The following is a 22,778-nucleotide window of genomic DNA, read 5'->3' on the forward strand; positions in this document are numbered from 1 at the left end:
ATAGAACATGAAAATCACCCAATCAGATTGTTGAGCTCATTCTCCCATAGTAGCAATGTAGCCAAAGTGTCTTGTCCAGATGGGGAAGCCTAGGTTAGAACAATGGGCAGCTCCACTGTCTTGTCCAGATGGGGAAGCCTAGGTTAGAACAATGGGCAGCTCCACTGTATGCCAATAGGATTATGGGGGGGGGGGGGAATCTGACATCGGACTTTCATAATCGTAAGGACATAATACTGTATCTATCTGTGAAGATTCTCAATTATCCAGGTCATACTTGTCTCAAAAGTGCTTTTTCCCCTCCAAAATGCAACTGGACTGTTATTTCCTCAAGGAAGAAGGAAGTGTTCCACTTTTCATTCAAGAAGCTTCCTCAGTTCTGATGGTGGGGAGATGGATAGGTACTGTCAATTGAGACTAGATGCTGGGGCAGTGTGAAGTGGAAGGATAGGTTCTGATAGGATGTGAAGGGGAAATGGAAGGATTGTACTTCTTTGCAGTCATCTGGTCATTAGCACTCTCTTAGAGGTGTTGAGGCCACTAGCTTAGGGCACAGATAAACTCCCAAATGGCAATAGCTCTAAGATGGGGCCACTAGATTAGAGCACAGGTAGACTGGGGCATTAGATTAGGGCACAGATAAACCCCCAAAAGACCTCAATAGCTCTCTGAGTGCTAATGACCAGATGATTGCAAAGGAATACAAACTTTCCACCACCACTCCCATCCATCAGAACCTATCCTTCCATTCTCCCCTCCCCCACCATCCAGTCTCTATTTGTCAGTACCTATCTTTCCATCCCCCACCATCAACTGATGAAGCGTCTTGGATGAAAAGCGAAACATTTTCTTGTGCCTCCTCAAGGGGGAAAAAAAACAGTCTAATTGCCTTTTAAAGAAAAAAGCACATTTGAAATAATACTGTATCACATAGAAGCCAATTATCTAGAAAATATCAGATAAGAAAGCCTATTAAGGAGACTGGTTCCATTCTCTGCCCTTCTCTTGCCAAGTGCAAATATTAACTGTAATTCGTGTTAGGGATAGGGTTGCCCAAATAAATCCTAAAACTATTGGAGGTAGGGAAGGAAGTATTAAGGTTTTTTTTTAAAAAAAAAATTGGCCTTGATCTGGTAAAGCATGAATACTTCCATGTGTAAGCTTCTTTGCTTTCCTAGATAAAATCATGATCCTATGTAGTTTGATATTCTGACAGGAATAATTTGATTAGGAACTTTTTGTTTATTGCTGAACCAAGTATTCCCCCTACCCCCCCAAAAAAGAAATACGTGTGAAAATACCTTTGTGTGAGAGGCCACATCTGTATGGAAACAGACATGTATATGCTCATGTTAAGAGTAAAACACCCATCTCTAAAAAATTACTAAGACCTGCCTACGGTAAACTGAATCCCAGCCACTCTTAGGGTTCTGAAATAGATCATCATTCTTTTCTGCTTGGCTTTGTTTCATCCATTGTCATTGTTGTTCATCCATTTGTCCATCTCTCTCTCTCTCTCTCTCTCTCTCTCTCTCTTCTTTCACACACCCGGGTACAAGTCATTTCCTATTTCCTTCGTGCTTGTGTCTGGTTGTTCTGTCCCTTTTGATGCTGTTGTTTCACCTGAGCAACGATATCACGTATTTTGCGTTGAGCCATCTGGCAAAAAAGAGTGATGGGAGAGTGAGCAGGGAAAGGAAGATAAAAGACAGATAAGACAAATAACTCTTTCATAACTTTAGGAATTATGGTAATTATATTTCAACAATTCTAGAGGAGGATACTAGCTAGGTTTCAAATGGGTGGCTTATTGAACCAACTAAGATTTAAAAAAAACACCATGATTTGACACTATTATCAATAAAGTAAGAGTTCAGGTAATTACAAGTTTCTCTTTGTTTCTTATCATAATTATAAACAGTTATAAACACAATGCTTCCCAATTAGTGTTTTTCCAACTTTGCTGATTTGAAACCCCTTATGCAACCCTTTTTTGCATAAAACAGAAAAAATGAATTTAGGATTTATAGTTTTGATGATTAAACAATGTATTGTAGAAACAAGATAGTTATGTAATAACCATAGTATAAACGGTAAATGAATGACTGCTTGAAACTGCTGTAAGATAATGAGCTATTTCTTTGTAACGTTTTTCTTTTCTATATTTCTTTTAGTTTTTCCTTTCTTGCATTTTTAGTTTTCTCTTTTATTTTTTTCTATTTCTTTTCTTTTGCTTACTTTACTTTAGTTTGTGTTCTTTTTTATCTTTCTTTTTCAAAATTTAAAGTATATGTGTGTTTTTGTATATTTGTGTGCAAGGGAGAAAATATAGAGAGAGAATATTTACTACCACCATATTTTTGCTTGGAATAAACTGTTACTGGATGTTCCTTCTTTAACCTGAATATAAGAATATGCATAATCTTATGCATAAGGTTGTGAAGAAGCTGGGAGTGGGGTTGAGATAAGGGGGTAGGGAGCATGCCATTAGAAAAATATAGATAAAAATAATGCTTTGCCTTGCTACCCTATCACTCTATCTTGGATTACTATATAGGCCTTCTCTCTTAACTTGAGACACTGTTGGTCAATGTCAAATCGGGTTGGAAGAAGGGGATACTAGCCTCATTTACACCTGTGAGATCTAACCCGCTCTGCCCAACCAGGTATTTGGAACAGCAGCAGCTCAGTTCAGAAAGAAAAAAAGAGGAGGGGGACTCATCTATCAGAATTTTGTCTCATCCAGGAATCTCAAAACTGATTTGGGGCTGATTTTTGATCACAGACAAAAAACAAGGATTTCACTGATGAATCACCTGCTCTGCTGTTCAATGTTCTCCTTGCCTCAGCTAGTGAAGGCAATCTCTTAAGGTCATCATGGAGAATCCCAGGAAACATCAATATCCCTGCAGTGGCTATTCACTCAAGTGCACCTCAGCTAGTGGATACTCTCAGAATATGATAGGTCCAAAACATAGTACAGAATTTAATCCCAATCCAGTTTGGGGGAGAAACCAGAATGGAAGTGATCCAGTCATTAATGCTTTAAAAATCCACCTTTCTTGTGGATGGGCCTTAAGGCAGGTGGATTCTCTTAAGAAAATCCACCTCTGTCATGAAATTTAATTATCTAAGATTATGAGACTTAATTATCTATGGCCAAGTCCCTTCAAGTCCCCTTGAAAAGGCAAGGAAGTTATTCAGTTGGTCTGCTCTCAGAAACAATGGAGCCAGAAATATTCTCAAATGTTTTGGAAGATTTTTCCAGACGCAATGGCATATAATCATGTTCAGGTAGAACAATGAAATAAGAAGTGACACCAAACCATCTCTGGTTACACAAAGACTGGAATATCCTTGGTTTACCGCTTAACTTTCAGCAATGAACTGAATGGAGTTCAATTATGAAGTTAGAACATAGAAGGTCCTCAACAATTACTGCATGTTTTGGATCACTTCCGGTCCCCGGAGGCGACGGACGTTGCCGTCCGCTGCTCGTCTCTCCGGTGGGCTCCTTTTAGGAGCACAGAGGGTCTTGGAGGGACCACCTGCCGTAGGGCGGCTTGCTGGAGCCCCCGGAAGCGGCGGCAGCCATCAGGGGGTCTCCAGTCTTGCCCCAGGAGCCGGGGAGCGAAGGGGGGCGCATAGCGCAGCTGTTGGCTGCCTGCGCCTTCGCCGAATGGATTCTGGAAGGAAATAATCAGAAGTTGTAGTAGAAGTGCTGGAGGTGAGAGGTTTGCTCTAATCTCTTTTAACACCATTTAATTGATGAGCAACAGCTTTTTGCAAGTTGTGGATTCAATGTATTTGAAGTTGCAAGATTGGAGGGGTTTTTTTTTTACCCCTCTCGGCTAAAGCGGCATTTGGACTATCTCTCAATCTCGGAATGGAGTGAGAGAGTAAAATGTTGAATTACCCACTTGTACTAACTATGAGAAAGATTTACATCACAATTGCAAGAAGTGATTCCTGAGCTGTTTTAAAAGCCTTATGGAAACTTTGGATGCTTTGCTCCCTGGTTCCCTGTGAAAGGGAGAGCCAAGATGGCCCACTTCCGTCTTCTTCTTCGCTCTTATAAATGAAACTAGCCTTTTGAAACTACCTTTGAAGGAATTTCTGGCTTTATATTACTATTACCTCCCGAAGGTCTCCTGGAGCGCCCCCTGTTTTGTGGTCTTTCTGGATTTGGATTATTTGATTTTCTTCTTCTGTCTTGGAACTGTGACTAAGGATTAACATTCACTTCTGGGCTTGTCTGCCTCCTCGGCATCACCCAGCTGCGCATTCCACAGACGCCATTTCTTTTGTATAAGACTTATACTTATCTCTGTACTTAACAAATGGGGACTAGAAAACCACCGCTGGGTAAGGCAGCTTCGGCACCCACCTCCTATACATCCAGCCCAATGACCCAACAGACAAAAATTTCATCATTCTTACAACAAGAAGGGGCTGGAAAGAGTTCAAAGGACTTATCAGTTACCCAAATGTTCCAGGCTATTATGAAGGGACAAGAAAACTGAAAAAAGAGCTGACAGATTTTAAAGAACAACTCAGAGACATACAGCAACAAACAACAGAAAATAAACAGAAGGTTGGTGTACTGGAGGAGGGTGTGGTTGGGTTGAGGGAGGAGGTGAAGGCAACTCAGAAGGGGAATAGAGAATTGGAAAACTTCATGGTAAAGATGGAACTTAAAAGAATGTCCCTTTTTCTCAGATTCCAGAACCTACCCGAGACAGAAGATGAAGATCTTAAGGGTACTATGTGTACAATCTTTGCAGAATACATTAAGAGAGATAAAGAACAGTTGTGGTGGGAGCCAGTCCTCAGAAATTCAGTAATTATTTGCTATTGACTGTTAAAAGTAAAACTGCTTACTCAGCATTAGATAAATAATAATAATAATAATAATAATAATAATAATAATAATAATAATAATAATAATAATAATAATAATAATAATAATAATAATAATAATAATAATAATAACTATCTGGCCTGGCTCAACTATCTGGCCTGGCTCAACCGTAATTTTCCCGTACTCCTCCTGACTGTCTGTTTTTTAACATTTTGAATTTGGATTGTACATGGGGTTTTGTAATTAGGGTATTTTAATGGTTTTTAATTGTCTATGTATTGTATCTGTTAACCTCCTCCGAACATGTGTGTCTTTGTACTTATGTATGTCATGGATTTATGTAAATGTTATATGTTTTTTACTCCATTGTACGCCGCCCCGAGTCCTTTTCGGAAAGGGAGCGGCTAATAAATTTAAATTATTATTATTATTATTATATGGACCTGGTTTATAGAATCAATTCAGAATATGCCAGAACACATAATGTTCCAAGGGAAGTCCACGTTAAATTTCTTAGGAAGACCACGAGGGATGAGGTTTGGGGAGCCCAAAGGGGGGGACCACTAAAATATAAAGATAAAGAAATTGCCATTCTTAAACAAATTCCAAAAAAAATTAGAGATAAGAGGAAGAAGTATTCCTCCTTATCAAAGAAATTATATAATAAAGGAGTTTGGTTTAGATGGTTATTGCCAGAAGGAATGTTGATCTTCTGGGAGGGAAACAGAATTAGAATCAATTCAGTTGTGGAGGCAAAGGCATTCATGAAAAAACACAGTCCCCTCCTAGAGGACGAAACCATAAGAGGTAGTGAAAAAGGTGATAATACACAAGATATGAGGGAGGGAGGGGCTGTGGCTCCGCCAGAGGACAGGGGGGAGGGAGCAATATTGAAAAGACTCAGGTCACAAAAATAAATGTATTTGAAATATTATTGTAATTGTTGATATATTAGAAAGTGGTAAAAGATATGATAGAACATATGGTTGATACAATGTATAACAAGATGCTGTTTCTGCTTATCTTTTATCTTTTGTTTTCCTTTCTGTAAAAGTTGTGAGATTTGGAGAGATTTCTACTTTCTGCATGATGTAGCTGCCAAAATTTTTTGCATATCCATCTACCCTTCCCTATAAATGTTTAAAAACCAATAAAATTCTTTTTAAAAAAACAATTACTGCATGTTTTTTTAACTGTCTAAAAGGGCTTTCTATGATGGTGGACTGAGTACTCGGAGCCAGTCCTCAGAAATTCAGTAATTATTTGCTATTGACTGTTAAAAGTAAAACTGCTTACTCAGCATTAGATATCACAATTACTGCAAGATCTGTTGAATTTAGAGACTGCAAATGGGCTAGTATTTGTGAGATTAGTTGGCACCAGTGGCAAGGAGGTTCTATTTCTAATTCCAACTAATGTGCCAACTGCAGATCTACTTGAGTTAAGGTAGCCTAGTTGCAGTGTTCTATGTCTTACTAGTTTCATAACCAAATTACTATATTGCATGCTATGTGAAATTACTTTTAAAGATGTAACCGAAGACCTGCATATTTGTCTGGGCATTTGAAAAAAACAACACTTTTAATGACTGGAGTTTCTGATATATTGCCTATTTTATTGTTGTTTCAAAGTTAACTTTGTTTTCATTTGTGTATTTACAGTTGTTAAGAATTGTTGGTTTATTTAACTTTATTTGATATAGATTTTATTGCTCTTTTCTGAACCAAGCTGGTTAATATTAATCCGCAGCTTAGCAAAAAGGCAGCTGGGGTCCTGCTTTTTAAAACCACTTGGGGGGCAGCCAGGTGAGCATGGTGGTGCTGCAATAACATCACCAAAGACATGGGGTGAGATTTGGGGCCATTTTTGATATTATCTGTCCAGTAAAGTTGATACAATAAACCTATCTGAGGCTCTAATCACTATTTATCTTTGAAAGGCAATGTAATGTTGAAGGAGCAAGAAATGCTGATCTCCTGCCAAAAAGGAGCTGAGAAAATCAATGCTACAACAAGCTGCCTGCTCCTTGTCTAGCATCAATTCTGAACCAAGTCCATATTAGCATAGTATGCAGTGATCTGTATTAGCTGCTACCTGGCTAGCATAGAAATGTCCGATGATTTTGACAAAGACTTGCTCATTCTCATCAGGAGTTTGATCCCGGGGAACAACTACCTCAGCTGCTGTCAAGTTCTGAAGTTCATTGACCTAGAGACAAAAAGTAAAATAATTTTACTGCCTTTAAAATAGGAATAGCACTTAAGATTTATATAGTGCTCCACAGCCTTAACAGTTTACAGTCAGCCTATGGCCCCCAACAAACTGGGTCCTTATTTGACTGACCTTGGAAGGCTGAGTCTAACCTTCATCCTGGTGAGATTTGAACCGCCAAATTGCAGGCAGCCAGCAGTCAGCAGAAGTAGCCTGCAGTACTGCACTCTAACCACTGTGCCACGATGGCTCAAAATGCTAATTACTCTATACTGAAGAGAACTAACAGCTTTGTAAATACCCTATTTTGTGGTCATTTCCCACTCTATTAGGACACACAATTCCAGCTTGCTCATAATCAGTATGCAGAAATTTAAAAAGAATTATTCAGCATTTTGAAATTGTGCCATTACCTTCAGTGTTCTTACTTTCATATACATTAAAACCTGGGCCCACATTTTGTTTTATTTTAAAGAAGTAAAGCCCAATAAATAAGGAACAATTGGCTAAGCTAGTGCAATGCTTCAAGTTAAAATCAGTGAAATATGCAACGGTTTAATACCAACCATGAAGTCAGTCTTAAAAGTTTATATTGTAAATCTAGAAGACGGGCATATACATTTGAAAACTAGTTTAGGTATAATCAGGATTTATAATAATCATAATTATGATTTCAAACTATGAGTTGTCTTTCCCATGACCATAGAGCAGCGATGGCGAACCTTTTTCAGCTCGCGTGCCACAAGTGGGGGGAGCGCAGGAGGGTTGTGTGCGGCGTGCCACACCCATAATGCAATGCGGAACATGTTTTTTTCACCCTATAAAGCCTCTGGAGCCTGGGGAGGGCAAAAAGAGCCACCCCCCCGGAGGCCCTCCAGAGGCTTCAGGGACCGTCCGGAGGCTTCCCTGACGCCTTCGGAGCGCTCAAAACGACCCTCCGAGCAAACCGGGACTTCCGGTTTGCTCGGAGGGTCATTTTAAGCATTCCAAAGGCTTCAGGGAAGCCTCTTGAAGGTTCCTGAAGCCCCTGGAGGGCCTCCGGGGGGCGCGGGGAGGCTCTTTTTGCCCTCCCCAGGCTCCTATAAAGCCTCTGGAGCCTCGGGAGGGCGAAAAAATGGCTTTTAAAAATGGTGAACTCAGCTGGCCAGCACGCGCATGCACACTGGCCAGCTGACAGGGCAGCGCCTCGCGTGCCCTGACAAATGGCTCTGCGTGCCACAGGTGGCACGCGGGCCATAGGTTCACCATCACTGCCATAGAGCAACACCACAAACAGTACAGTGGGACCTCGGGTCCCAAACGGCTCAGACAACAAACAATTTGGGTGCCGACAGTAAGATCTGCTAAATGCTTCACTCACATCATGAATACACCCTCTGGTGCTGAATAAACACAGCCGTAGTGATTTTCCACAGCAATTTCCCCTTCCATGCCATTTTTTGTGTGCACGTATCTTGCTTTCGGTCATGACCAAATTGGATGCCGACCAAAGTCCTGGAATGGATTACAGTCGGCATCCAAGGTCCCACTGTATTTTGCTTGCTAAAAACTACAAACAGTAAGAAAACTAGAACCATATTAGAGCCTGGAATTTCTATCCTAAATCCTGATGGTCATACACTGAGACACCCATGTGACCAGACCCAACTTTACGACTTTTGCAGTGGTGATTAAGCAAATGCTATGGTTATAAAGTGATGTGGTGGTTGTTAAACAAATCAATGTATATCTATGACTATTTCTTACAAGAAACCAGCCAAAAAAACCGTGGAGATCAGTGAAAGTCATAAATTGTGGCCACATGACTATGGAATGCTGCAGCCGGTCATAAAGATGAGCTGCTTGCCAAGTGCCTGAAATGTGGCTATGTGACCACAGGGAAAGAGTGAGCACAACCAATGAAACTCTGATAAGTATCTTTCGGATAGTCTCATCATAACTTCAAATGGTGGACAGTTGATCTCCCTCCAATCTGATTTCAGATCTTGGTTTCTGACTGCTTTCACATTGCTCTGCATAAAAAGCTAATTTAAACAGTATAGGAAACCACAATATAGCCTGATGTTGATGTTTAAATCTCCTCAGAACCTTCTGTAGATACCAATTTGAAGCGTGCCTTAAATTTTAACTGTGCTTTAGTTATCAGTCATTTGGGAGAAAGATCTGCATCATACTGACCGTCCATTACTTAATACCCCATCTTGGGCCACAGACAAAGCAACCCATTCTCAAGGCTTGCCCCAACCCCCAAGATGACTATTTCCTCAGCCCAATACTGCACTCACTGTTTTGCCTCCTTTGCCAATGACTCTTCCTGCTGCTGAGGCAGGGACTCGGATGTGCGTCTCAAGTTTCACTTCTTCTTTGGGCCCAAAAAAGTTCTCCTCTTTCAGCTTTCCATAAATTCGTCCTTGAGCCTGAAAGAAATCAAACCACCAAAGAGCAATTAAATAGGTGGTTCATTTCCTCTGAAATTACAACATGTTTTAGCTTTATCTAATACCGGAAGAGCAGTATTAATTATTCCTTGACATAAATACATACCAAAATAGCTCATCCTTCTTATTGTTTGTTCTCTAAACCTAGATTGTAAGCCAACATCTATGGGTGCCTTCAAGTCATTGCTGACTCTTAGCAACTAATCCCTGCGGTTTTCTAGGCAAGATTTTTGAAAGTGATATGCCTTTGTCTCCTTCCTAGGGATGAGAGAGACTGGTCCAAAGTCACCCAGCTGGCATCATGTAGTCCTATACAGCAAGACTACAGTTCACAATCTAGGCTGATACATTAACCACTAAACCAGACTTCCTCTCTAGGAATTGTAATAGTGATACTTAAATAATAAACATAATTAAATATGGTAGCAGAACACAAAATTAACAACTGGGCACAAACTCAATTTACTTAAAACTAGTTTTTTTCGGATTTCTGTCATGTTAAAGATTAACATCTGGCAGTAACTTCTAAAAGGATTCTGAGGACTGCATAGAGTCCTGGAGTAGCAGGCTATCAGTCTGGTTTCTGTATATGTACTCCTTGTTTAGTGACCACCACTGGGACTAGCAACTTCATCGTTCAGCAAAGTGATTACTAAGTGAAACCGCAATTCTGATTACAATCTTACTTCAGCCTTTGTTTGCTTTAGCGAACTGCAAAGGTTATAAATGCAAAGAATGGTCACAAAGTTAACTCGCTCATCACAGTCATAATTGCAAAACAGCTACTAATTGAGGCAGTTGCTAAACAAGGACCACCTGCAGAACTTTGGGTATGGCTTTGTTTTTGTTATGATTTCTTTCTATGATGCTTTCATTCTGGGAGCCCCATGCTAAAGAATTACATTTTAGAAAGAAAGAAATGCATTTCAGTAATTGTAACTTCCTCTATATATAATTCACAGAAAAAAGAAACCTTAAACTGGGCTTCTGGTGGTCCAGTGATTATCACCATACGCACTTTGGAATCTGGAGTTTCGGGAGGAGCAATCTAGAGAAGACAAAAAGAGGCAATGAAATGAAATACTAATCTGTCTAACAACAATGTCCAGGCTGAGCAGGGAAGATTGATCTAGTCATGAAAATAAGAATTATGATTTATTTTTTCAAAAAAACAATGATAATGGTGATGTCCTTCCAAAAGCATTTCCCAGATTTACTTACAAACAAGTTAAAAATGCATTATTAATTTCACCAATGCAGTCAAGAGACATTATTAGGAACTTTCTGCCTTGTTTTCAAAAGCCAATACAGCTGTAGCTATTGCATAAAAAGTTTCACAGCAATCACTAACTAGCAAAGATTAAAGCATTGAAGCAACAGAAAGTTATGGACACCTTGATTGAGGCACTTGCGAATCTGGAGAGTTGTTTGATGTGCTGACCCTTCTTGCCAATGATTGCACCTACAGCCTGGGCAGGGATGAAAACATGTACGGTCTCTTGCTCAGGAGGCTGCCAAGAGAGGAGTTTTATGAATACCAATCAATGTCAGAGAAACTGGACATTCTCAATTGACAGTCTGAAAGGCTAAAAACAAATTTCTACTACTATCCGTGCAATGATACCATTACATGTTTAGTGAACTCAGCATGAAAGGAACCGATGATGATAAAAGCAGATGGGAGAAATGATATGTGAATTTGGCTAGAGATAAAATAGAATTGAAGTGTTTATAATAACAGGAAGCAACAAATTAGGATGGGTAGTTATGAAAGCTCAATCAAACCATCTCTTTACTGTGTTCATGCTCAGAAGCAAATAAACCTCATTGAAAAGAATGTATTGTACTGAGGAGCCCTTGTGTCGCAGTGATTAAAGTGCAGTATTGTAAGCAAACTCTGCCTACAGTCTTAGGTTAGGTCCTGAAGAGGCTAAAGGTTGCCTACCATCCTTCTAAGATTGGTAAAATGAGGATCCAGATCTAGGATCAAAATGCAAATAGTGCCTACACTATAAACTGCCCAGAGAATGCTGAAAAGTGCTACGAGGCAGTATAAACATCTAAATACTATTGCTATTTTACATGCTTTTCTGATACACTTCTGACATTACAAGAATCAGTGAAACTGACCCCCTTTTAAAATCTTGTCTATTTTGCAACCATCCAATCTTGTATCCAGACATTCTGTGAAATAAAATACAAACCTCAAAAGAAAAAAAGATTCTCAACACCTAGAAACACTGGATGCATTATATGCATTTTGCTGGATGTAACCAAATGTAGTGGAAATCAAATGTGCAGCTTAGAGAAAGCTACACAAACATTCCACCGAGATAAACTGCCTCTTTTTTGTTAAGTGACTGACAATTCTATACTACGAGTTGCTCATATAGAAACAGAGCTCAACATTACCAAAAAAGAATTATATGGAGCTGCTCCAGAAACACTGCTTGGAGGAGGTGGCACTGCATTAGAAGAGGCAGGAAAAAGACCAACAGCAGCTAGGTTGAGACCAGGTATCAAGTGTGACTGTAGCTAAAATAAAAACAGAGAAAACAAGATGAAGAAAAGGAGAAGGGCGTGTTTATTATTATTTTTCATTAAAACAGAGTTACCTGGGACTCAACTAATAACTCTGAAATGCTTACAGCAAAGATCACCTCATTTTCTTTAAACAAGCATAATATTATGCTTGAAAGCTCTTGCTTTGAAGTGATGTTTCTATTTTTATATGTCTCAAGATGGCCCATAACTCCTTTAGAAGTTTGAGTCTGCTTTATTATTATTTTAATTAATTTCTTAAACTGTTATGGCCGCCCAGAAGATCGCTTAACAAAAATGGAACCCCTATAAATAGGCAACCTAGACTAAAACAAGTAGAATAAACAAAAATGATGAAAGCCTGCCCCCCCCCCCCCCCCCCCCAAATACAGAGCAAACACATTCAAGTAAACCCTAGGCCTGGGAACAGAGTCAGGTCTTAAGGAGGGGAATGCTGTTCTGGAGGGTGACACAGGGACACATCCTCCTTGCTCCCACAAGATGGCATCGTTTAAATAAAGAGATCTGCAGCGTGTCTTCCCTGCTCAAATTTACAGATGGACAGAAAAAACTGAAGGGCGGTGGTTTCTTATATAACCAGGCCGTGCCAAGAAAGACTAAGTTGTTATTCTCTGCTATATATCTTCCCATTACTTTATACAGGCAATCTCAATTTACAACCAATTGTTTACCAATCTTTCAAAGCTACCACAGCCCTGAAAAACGTTACATACAACCAGTCCTCGTTAATACAACCATTGGAGCATCCCCCATCGTCACATGATCCAAATTCAGGCGCTTGGCAATTGGCATGCATTTACAATGGCTCAGAGTTCTGTGATCTATTATTTAATAGGGGAAATCAGATTTGTTGAATGACCATATGATTCATTGCAGTGATTTACCCAACTGTGGCAAAAAAAAGATAAAAGTGGGCCCAACTTACTCAACAATTACCTCTCTTAGCAACAGAAATTCTGGTGGTTGTAAGCCGAGGGCTATTCTGTAGCCTCTTTCACCTGTGAACCTTTCCAGTTGGAAAATGTTCTATATTTGTTCATGATTTATTCTCAGAAATTTAAGATTGGGAAGCCAGGGAGTCTACAGAGCCAGATGGGGCGAATGTACAATAAAAGGGATAGAATTTGCACACTTTGCCAGTTATGTGCATCCCCCAATAATTTCACCAATAATTTTCTCCTACTCAGATTAGATTCAGTTCCACTACATTCTTTATTCCTGACTTCAATGAAGGAGATCTTCTCAGAGCAAAAGATGTTAATGATGGTAGAGTCTTTTGATGCTACATATTTTCCCATTACTTTATACAATACAGACAGCATGACTTGTGGCAAATATGGTACAATAAACACTTTCGAATCTTAAAGAATGAACCAAAATAGGTACAAATACACTTACACTCATGGCTGCTACATCATTCTCATACGCCTCCCTCACTTTCTTCATAATTTCTTGCTCTGCTCTGCAGCAATTCTCGATGGAGCCTTTCACAGTGATAGTCCTTTCAGGGTTGTATAATGTCAAATCCTGAAGGCTGAGTGGGAATATCAAAACAAAAAAAGTGGTTCTGTCAAAAACCCTTGCCTGGCTAATCTTTCAGACGCCATTCCTGCATTCAGTTCAACCAGTTTATCAAAGAAAGCGACCCAAGAATCTCCTTTGTCATATAATTCTAGCAATATTCGTTTAAAAGTAGGTAGCACTGTTACATGCTCTGGCATTATTTTTCTTCTCCCCCCCCTCCCGCCCAGGTTTAATTTTTAATTTTTTTTACAAACATATCAATGCATGAACAGTGTTTCTATCCCTATTCCAACTTTTAATCATGCCACTATTATATTTAGAAATATTCCCTTTCTATCCATCGTCTCTTGCCCGCTTTAAAACTTTAATTGTTTGTTTATTAGCTTGCCTCTCATATTCCTCTCTTGGATCTTTATCTCTATCTGCTTCCACAGCTTGACCAATCATTTAAACATTTCTCCCTTCTCTGCCCTATTCCATTGTCTAATTTTCAAAATATCTACTCTTGCAACATTTCTCTTCCAAAAGTCTTCCTGAAACTCCAGTTCCTTTCTTAATTCTCTTAAAATACTATCACCTTGGCTTGTTTCATCAGTCATTATTATTTTTATTGCTATCTCCTTCTTGTCATCTTGTTTTATTTGTTGGTTTATCAGTTGTTTTTTCATCTCTTTCAATTGGCTCCTCCTCTTCATGGAAATCTTGATCACTCCTTGTCCTTTGTATCATGTTTTCTAGCTCTCCATTTATGCTCTGCATTTTATTCATAATCTCCTTATAGCTTCTTGTCAAAATATCCTTAATACTTTGAGTTATCAATGCTGTTTCTCCCCAAATTCCACTGATTTTTTGCTGGTGGAGCATCTCGTTTAGTTTTATTTTGTTCCTCTTTTGTCCAATAGTCCAAAAACCATACATTCAAACCTGAAGTTACTTCTTAAAAAAGTTCAATATTCATGAATCTTTATATCCCACAGCTAATATACCTGTTCCTTTGGATAGTCCAAAATTTTTCCAGAACCTTCTGAGTCACTCTATAAATTCAGTCTTGTGCTGTAGCCTTCAGGAGTCACTATAATAATAATGCCTTTCTTATTCTTACGTTTAAATCTCCAATAGCCAAGTATTTCTAGGACTTTGGGAATGGGTTATGCCTGCCTTTTGTCAGCAGGTGACACTCATAAGTCAAATTTCAATATCAACCAGTTTTATCCCATTTTAATGGTAACAATCCAAAATATAAAGATGATAATAGTTTTTTTAAGTAAATAGTTCCAGCATTCTGAAATACCTAGCCAAAACAATGCCTGTCCAATTTAGAAATCCAATTTTCTATATTTTACAAAGTTTTTTCCTTCTCCCTTTCTTTTTCCTTCAATTTTGAAATTCTTATCATAGTTTTTAAATCGCTGTTTTTAAAAAGAGCAGTGAGCCTCTCCTTTCCTGGATATTCTTTGTAGGTTGAGTTTTAAATAAAAAGGATTCTTCTCACCCAGTTCCAGACACTGTTCACCGACTCCGCTCCAGTAGAGTTCTTAGGTGTTTCTCGGCTGTCTCAGCTTCTTGGCAGCCATCTTTAGGATGCCTCTTCTCCTTGCCATGGCATAGAGGGGAAAAAGCCTGGGATTCAGCAGGAGAGTTGCAATCTCTCCTGCGACCTCCCTGGGCACCCCTCCTTAGCTTTGCCACTCCTACAAGGTGGTTTGGCTCCTCTCGGAGCCCACAAACAGGGAGAACTCAGCACAGGGAACATAGAAACCCGTTCCCTGCATCTGATATCGCTGTGACGTCAGCTGGAAGTCTTCTGGCATTATTTTCCAAGGCAAGGAAAGGCATGGCTCACAGGAATTCCTACGTGTTAGGCAATCTTTTTGATATATAATGGCTACAGGCTGGGAGACAAAATTCCACAATTTGTTCCTCTGAAATGCTTAGATTGTAAAGAAGCTTTCTCTGCTCCCATAATCCTACCCAATTATTTTCCAGCCTTTTGCCTTCTACATCAATCGATAATGGATTCCGGGGCCAAGGCACCCATTCAGAAGTTTATTTGTATGTTAGCCCTTTATTTTTGCAGTAGACAACGATTACTTGTGAAAAAAAACCCTGGCAAATGGGACTAAGGGATGAATAGGATTGTTATTATATGCACACAAACACAGTTTGTATATTCTCCATCAGAACAGTAAAGCTCAAAATGTTCATAACTGCATTTAAAAGTAAAGGAGGACTTACGAGGAGATGGTGATCTTTGTCTCTGTGTCCTGTTCCACTTTCTTTAGGTTGCGGCCCTCCTTGCCAATCAGTCGTCCCACAAAGTTGTTGTGGGCTAGGATTTTCAGAGGTACTTCATCAGCACTGGTATATGAAAAATAAATTAAGTGAATTAAAACTCAGTGTCAAATTCTTTGCTGGGCATGCAGAAAAGTCCCCCTACTTCAATCACCTGCCTTTCAATAAAGAGATAAAGATTATCTAAAACAGTGGGGAATCATGGCCAGGCAGTTGGTATCAATAAAAATGGACCATTAGAATTCACACACCAGTGGAAGCAGAGGCTTTCGCTAAAAATTACAGTGCTCTTTTAGGTGAAATGGGGGATGTTACACAAGAAACAAAGGAGGGAGGGGCCGAGGCTCAGCCGGTGGATGGGAGAGAGGATGCAACAGCTAGAAGACTCAGATCACAAAAGTGATTTGGAACACTATTGCAATTGTTGCTACAATGTACTTTTATGGAAGTGATACAAAAGAAATGATTGAAACATACTGATGATTTTGTGTTAAATTTAAAACTGCTAATACTTAGGTCAGGGGTGTCTAAACTTTTTGCGAGGAGGGCCAGATTTGGTGAGGTGAAAATGTGTGGGGTCGATCATTCAGCCTGACATTCTTTGAACCCTTAACATTAAATGCGAATTAACTACCGTATTTTTCGTAGTATAAGACGCACCAAGATTTTGAAGAGGCAAATTAAAAAAAAAGTTTTTGCACTCTCCCACGAAAATGGGCCTTTTTAAAAAGGGCATGAATAGCCTTTAAGAGGCTTCTAGAGTGCTCCTGGGGGCTAGGGGGGGGGCAAAGTTGAGCAAAAAATGGCCGGTTTTTTGCTCATTTATGCCCTCCACAGCCCCCAGGAGCACTCTGAAAACCTCCTAAAGGCTATGCACAGCCATTTTGGTGAAGGGGGTAGAGTTTTGAGAGGCAAAAAATGATGTATTCAGTGTATAAGATGCACCCAGATTTTTAGCCTCTTTTTTGAGGGGAAAAAGATGCATCTTTATACTTCGAAAAGTACAGTATTTTATGAAAGACTAAACAAATAACTCCACTGGGGAGAAGAGGCTGCGAGCCGCTTGAAATTTGAAAAAGGGCCACATTTGGCCCCCGGGCCGCACTTTGGACATGCCTGACTTAGGTAAATGTTGATATTTTTCTATCATTGTTTGGAAAAGTTGCAAGACCTGGGGGGGCTTCTCCCCCCCGCACAATGTAGCTGTCAAAATGTTTTATAACCCTATAACCCTTTTTCCTTGAATTTTTTTTTAAAACCAATAAAAATTTGAACAATTAAAAAAAAATGGACCAGATGGACCTAGATCAGTGATGGCGAACGTTTTTTGGCTCGCGTGCCACAAGAGGGGGGAGCGTGGGGGGGTCGTTTGCGGGCGTGCCACACCCATAATGCAATGCGCGATCCCCCAGTGCGCATGCGCGGACAACGTCCCCCCCATTTTTGCATGCTTTTTTCGCCCTCCCCAGGCTCCAGAGGCTTCATAGGAGCCTGGGGAGGGCGAAAAGAGCCTCCCCTGGCCCTCCGGAGGCTTCAGGGACCGTCCGGAGGCTTCCCTGAAGCCTTCGGAACGCTTAAAACCACCCTCCGAGCAAACCGGAAATGACTTCTGGGTTGCTCGGAGGGTCGTTTTAAGCGTTCCGAAGGCTTCAGGGACCGTCCGCAGGCTTCCCTGATGCCTTCGGAGCGCTTAAAACCCCCCCTCTGAGCAAACCGGAAGTGATACAAACTGCCTCACGTGCCGTGACAAATGGCTCCGCGTGCCACTTGTGGCACGCGTGCCATAGGTTCGCCATCACTGACCTAGATTGTTTAGCAACTGTTTGCAGTTACGACAGTGATGAAAAAGCAACCAATGCCTGTATTTATGATCTTCACGAATCTATAAAATAAAATTGAAGTAATATCGTAAGCATAGTGATGGTTTTATTTAGTGACTGTTTCACATAACAACCAAGTTGCTAGTCCCAACTATTGTTGCTAAGTGAGGACCACCTGTATCTCCTAAGAAACCTGTTTTGGCCTCCAATCTTATTCCTCAGTTTATTGCATTGAGAGCAATATGACGTTCCAGCTATTGCAAGGTCAGAATGCAGTTGGACTCGTGTCTTTGGAGCAGTTACTGCTTGATCACAAGAAGAAAGAGTTATACAAGGCAAAAGGAACTTCCATTTCTCAAAGCAGTTTACCAATATACTCTCATCGCTCTATTTACAATTAAGTAAATTTTTGTATCATTCTTAATTTGCATAGTTTCTTCCAAGTTTCAAAGTTAGGGAACAAAAACTGTGAGATGTATGCAGATATTTATCTTACAAGGAGCCACTATATCTACTGAGTTCCTTCTCATAGACAGTATCCATGAAATCCAACTGACTTGTGAAAGAAAAGAACCTGGTAGCAAGTAGTCAGAAGCAAAACAAAACTGGCTACAGAATCTTCCATTTTCTTGGCCTTTCATTGGAAAAGATGTCATGCAATAATGCTAGGGGGAAAAAAAAGAATTCTGGGTAGCCTTTCCAAAAAGCCCTGCTGATCTTGGCACTAACAATGCAGAATGCAGCCGCGCGGACAATTATGGGGAGTACTAGGTACTCCCATATAACACCGCTCCTGCGCGAGCTGCACTGGCTACCTGTGGCTTTTCGGGTGCGTTTCAAGGTGTTGATTATCACCTTTAAAGCGCTCCATGGCTCAGGACCTAGTTATTTGCGGGATCGCATCCTACCCCACACATCCCTGCGACCAATTCGCTCCCACAGAGAGGGACTCCTCCGGGTACCATCCACTAAGCAATGCCGGCGGGCGGTGCCCAGGAGTAGGGCCTTCTCTGTGATGGGCCCAACCCTCTGGAACGACCCCCCCCCCCGATATTAGAATTACTGCTGATCTCCGCTCCTTCCGTAAGAAACTCAAGACCCACCTGTTCCAATCGCAATCATAATTATAATCTAATTCTGACCTTCCTGGCCGGCATTTTAAAATTTTAAATTCTGGGGTATTTTAATTGGTTTTAATCTTCAGTTAGTTCATGACTATAGTACAGACTGTGTGTTCAATTTGTTTTGTCTGGGGTTTTGTATTTTTGTTGTCTATTGTATATTTTATTTCTGTCTGTACCCCGCCCCGAGTCCCTTCGGGGAGAGGGGGCGGTTTATAAATTTAATAAACTGAAACTGAAACTCAACAATGGCCTATCTTACGTCTTGGTGTCTTTTGCCTCTTTCTGCATGATTTCCAAGATCATCTTGCAAGCAGCAGAACAGCCTTCTGGAGTTGAATGGATGCTTATTGCTTTCTCAGCTGCCCCCGCATTTTCCTTCCGATGCACATCAATTCTACAGTGAATTCAAAGAAAAGCAATAAATCACTCAATATGAACAGTTGAATATTAGTATATATCTAAGGAATAAGAAACTGATCAAAAGGTCATAAGATGCTTCAAAAGCTTGGATTCCTTATCTTTACAAAATATCCCAAATGCCTCATTTCTCATTTGTTTCCAGTTGCCAATTTTAAGCAATGAAACAGATTAGAAAACCCATTTCAATCCAAATTTCAAACGGATTCTGGACTGATCATGATGAATTAGAGATGCCAAGTGTAGATGGAATATAAGCCAAAATGTAATTTCCTGGGTTGAATTTGCTTTGTGCCTTGTATGGAATTTAGCAACACATGAAAAAGCAGAAGCTAAAATGCTTGCTAACAAAACAATTTCTTACTTGGACTGTGTCTGTTTGGTTATGTTGCGGATGGTGGCACCTTCTTTACCAATAATGGCTCCCACATACTGGGTAGGAACAAGAAGCCGAAGAGGGATATCTACTGGTTGCTGTTTCACTGGAGCTCCTGAGGCCACAGGAGAACCTTGCCGTGGGGCACCCCGTGTTCCAAAACCACCTCGACGTCCGTTCTCTGCACCCTGCACAATCTGTTCATCAGGTATGTACGAGACCTTCAAAGCATGGTTTTCCAGCTGATGTCCATTAAGTTTCATGATAGCTCTGGAGAAGAAAAAGAGAGATAAAACGGATGGAGAACTAATCTGTGAGAGGTTATGCTATGATAGCTAAGAAGGAATTTTAAAGGGATAAGGCACCATCAGTCTGGGTTAGCAATTTTATTATTAAATATCCTAGTTGTATCTTATATATCAGTCCTGAAGCCTTTAGGAATCCAACACTCATGTAGAATAAAGAACAGTCTATCCCAAAATGGTCTCAGCAATCTAGAAGCCATGTCAAAGCTTGCAAAAGGAGTCAAAGAATATCCTTAAAGGATTTTTTCATCATTCTTACTGAATTAACACATGAATTCATATATGAAAAACCAGAAGCTTGCAAAATTTAGCGATTTCTCTCATTTGAACAGCTATGGGCATTTTGCTGCCAACCTTGGATATACATTATGAGGGAAATAATTGTAAAATTACATTAAAATCAATCATGCACAAAAAAGGATAAAGAAAAACGAACAAAGATATTTTAAAATCATAGTGTAGTAAGTGAACCTAAACCTTCCTAAACTGATAAACTGAAAACCACCTCCCCATCTCACTACCAATGCTGCTTCATTTTTTTCAATGCAATCTTTTTTTTCCTTGTCTGCTCTTTTATTTTGTCAAAGGAAAATGTAACAAATGGAAAATTCTTTTAGTTGACTATTAGTTCAAAGTAGAGAAATCCTTCTATTATTAATTTAGTTCAAAATTAATTCAAAGTAGGGAATTATATTATTACCATATTTTTCAGAGTATAAGACGCACCGGAGTATAAGACCCACCAAGGTTTTGAAGAGTCAAATTTTAAAAAAAGTAGGTAAGTAGATAGAGGGAGAGAGAGAGAAATACAATAAGTAGGGAGAGAGAAAGAGTAGGTAGATAGGTAGAGGGAGGGAGGGAGGGAGGGAGGGAGGGAGGGAGAGAGGCGGAGAGAGAGAGAGAGAAATACAGTAGGTAGGTAGGGAGAGAGAGTAGGTAGGTAGGTAGGTAGATAGAGGGATAGAGAGAGAGAAATACAGTAGGTAGGATGGGAGAGAGAGTAGGTAGATAGGTAGATGTTTCCATGTGTATTTATCCATGTGCGGAAGAAGGAAATCACTGACAGCCTGCAGTACCTAAGACTTGTTTCTGCTGGCACAGCAGTTGATCAATGTAATTCTCATCAATCACTCTAACTAAAGAACTTTCCGAAAGGAAAAATTTTTTTTTGCACTCTACAAACCTCCCCAAAATGGCCCATTTTTCACGAAAACGGGCCCGTTTTTTTCAAATAAAAGGCATGAATAGCCTTGGGAGGGCTTACAGAGTGCTCCTAGAGGGATTGGGGCAAAAAAACTTTCATGCATAGCCTTATGGAGGCTTATAGAGTGCTGCTGGGGGGGGGGGGGACAGCCCATTTTCTGCTCATTTCAGCCCTCCCCAGCCCTCAGGAGCTCTCTGAAAGCTTCCCTAAGGGTATGCATGGCCATTTTTGTGAAGGGGCGGGGCTTTGGGAGGCAAAAAACCCGCTGTATTTGATGTATAAGACGCACCCAGATTTTCAGCCTCTTTTTTGAGGAAAAAAGGTGCGTCTTATACTCCGAAAAATACGGTAGGTGGTTACTTTTTGGTGAGATTCACAGCCTTTGGGGCTGGTTGGTAGCTCAACAGCTCGAGACCTAACCAAAAACCTAGGAACTGTTAAGGTAATGTCGGAAGATATAAGCTGTTCTAAGTGGGGTGTTTTTTTGTAGAATCAGAATGTTTAAGTCCAATAAATTTAGAATTTCCAAATAGCGAGGCAGCCGCCTAGGTTATTGCTCCAAGATCTCAAATCACAATCGAGACAACACATGATTTCTTTTTCCACAGTCGCTCAACTTCAATTTGCAAGTCCCGGTACTTTGTGATTTTTTTCTTGCTGCTTATCTTCAATTCGCACATCGCCAAGTATTGCAATGTCAATGAACCAAACTTTTTTCTTTTCAACTATTGTTATATCAGGTGTGTTGTGGGCCAAGTGCCTGTTAGTCTGAATTCTGAAATCCCACAAGATCTTGACTTTTTCATTCTCTAGAACCTTCTCAACCTGATATTCCCAGTGGTTTTTGCTGTACTCAAATCCAAACTTTTGGCACAATTTCCAGCGTCCTAGGTATCAGCCAAGTATCTTCTTAAAATATATGATGTTCCTAGTAGTGCAACTTTCTGCAGTTCTGCGATGTTATTGCAGGAAGCTATAATTTCTTGATGTGCTTTGTAAAATTAATAATAATAATTAATAATAATTTAAATTTATTAGCCGCTCCCTTTCCGAAAAGGACTCGGGGCGGCGTACAATGGAGTAAAAAACATATAACATTTACATAAATCCATGACATACATAAGTACAAAGACACACATGTTCGGAGGAGGTTAACAGATACAATACATAGACAATTAAAAACCATTAAAATACCCTAATTACAAAACCCCATGTACAGTCCAAATTCAAAATGTTAAAAAACAGACAGTCAGGAGGAGTACGAGAAAATTACGGTTGAGCCAGGCCAGATAGTTGGAAGAGGTGGGTTTTCAGTTGTACACGGAAGGAGCGGAGATCGGAAGTAATCCTGATGTCCCGGGGGAGGTCATTCCACAGGGCTGGGCCCATCACAGAGAAGGCTCTGCTCCTGGGTGTCGCCCCCCGGCACTGTTTGGCGGTCGGCACCCGGAGAAGTCCCTCTCTGTGAGAGCGGATTGGTCGTAGGGATGTGTGGGGCAGGATGCGATCCTGCATGTAACTAGGCCCTGTGCCATGGAGCGCTTTAAAGATCATAATCAAGACCTTGAAACGCACTCGGAAGACCACAGGAAGCCAGTGCAGCTCGCGCAGGAGAGGTGTTACAGGGGAGAATCTAGTCCTCCC

General features: G+C 40.3%; 1 protein-coding gene across 1 annotated transcript in view; it reads right to left on the reverse strand.

The window, feature by feature from the left end:
* Nucleotides 1-774: 774 nt before the first annotated feature.
* IGF2BP1 (insulin like growth factor 2 mRNA binding protein 1) overlaps nucleotides 775-22,778 on the reverse strand; it is a 91,451-nt gene continuing 69,447 nt past the window's right edge. Inside the window, exons 6-15 of the mRNA XM_081971385.1 lie at nucleotides 19,614-19,895; nucleotides 19,092-19,226; nucleotides 15,832-15,954; nucleotides 13,471-13,606; nucleotides 11,923-12,045; nucleotides 10,905-11,021; nucleotides 10,484-10,558; nucleotides 9,358-9,489; nucleotides 6,956-7,069; nucleotides 775-1,659 (exon numbers count right to left, since the gene is read on the reverse strand). Of these exons, the coding sequence (XP_081827511.1) occupies nucleotides 1,567-1,659; nucleotides 6,956-7,069; nucleotides 9,358-9,489; nucleotides 10,484-10,558; nucleotides 10,905-11,021; nucleotides 11,923-12,045; nucleotides 13,471-13,606; nucleotides 15,832-15,954; nucleotides 19,092-19,226; nucleotides 19,614-19,895 (1,330 nt within the window). The 3' untranslated portion in view covers nucleotides 775-1,566. The remainder of the gene's footprint in view (nucleotides 1,660-6,955; nucleotides 7,070-9,357; nucleotides 9,490-10,483; nucleotides 10,559-10,904; nucleotides 11,022-11,922; nucleotides 12,046-13,470; nucleotides 13,607-15,831; nucleotides 15,955-19,091; nucleotides 19,227-19,613; nucleotides 19,896-22,778) is intronic.

This window comes from Natrix helvetica (assembly GCF_964273705.1).
Source record: "Natrix helvetica genome assembly, chromosome: Z".
NCBI lineage: Eukaryota > Metazoa > Chordata > Lepidosauria > Squamata > Natricidae > Natrix > Natrix helvetica.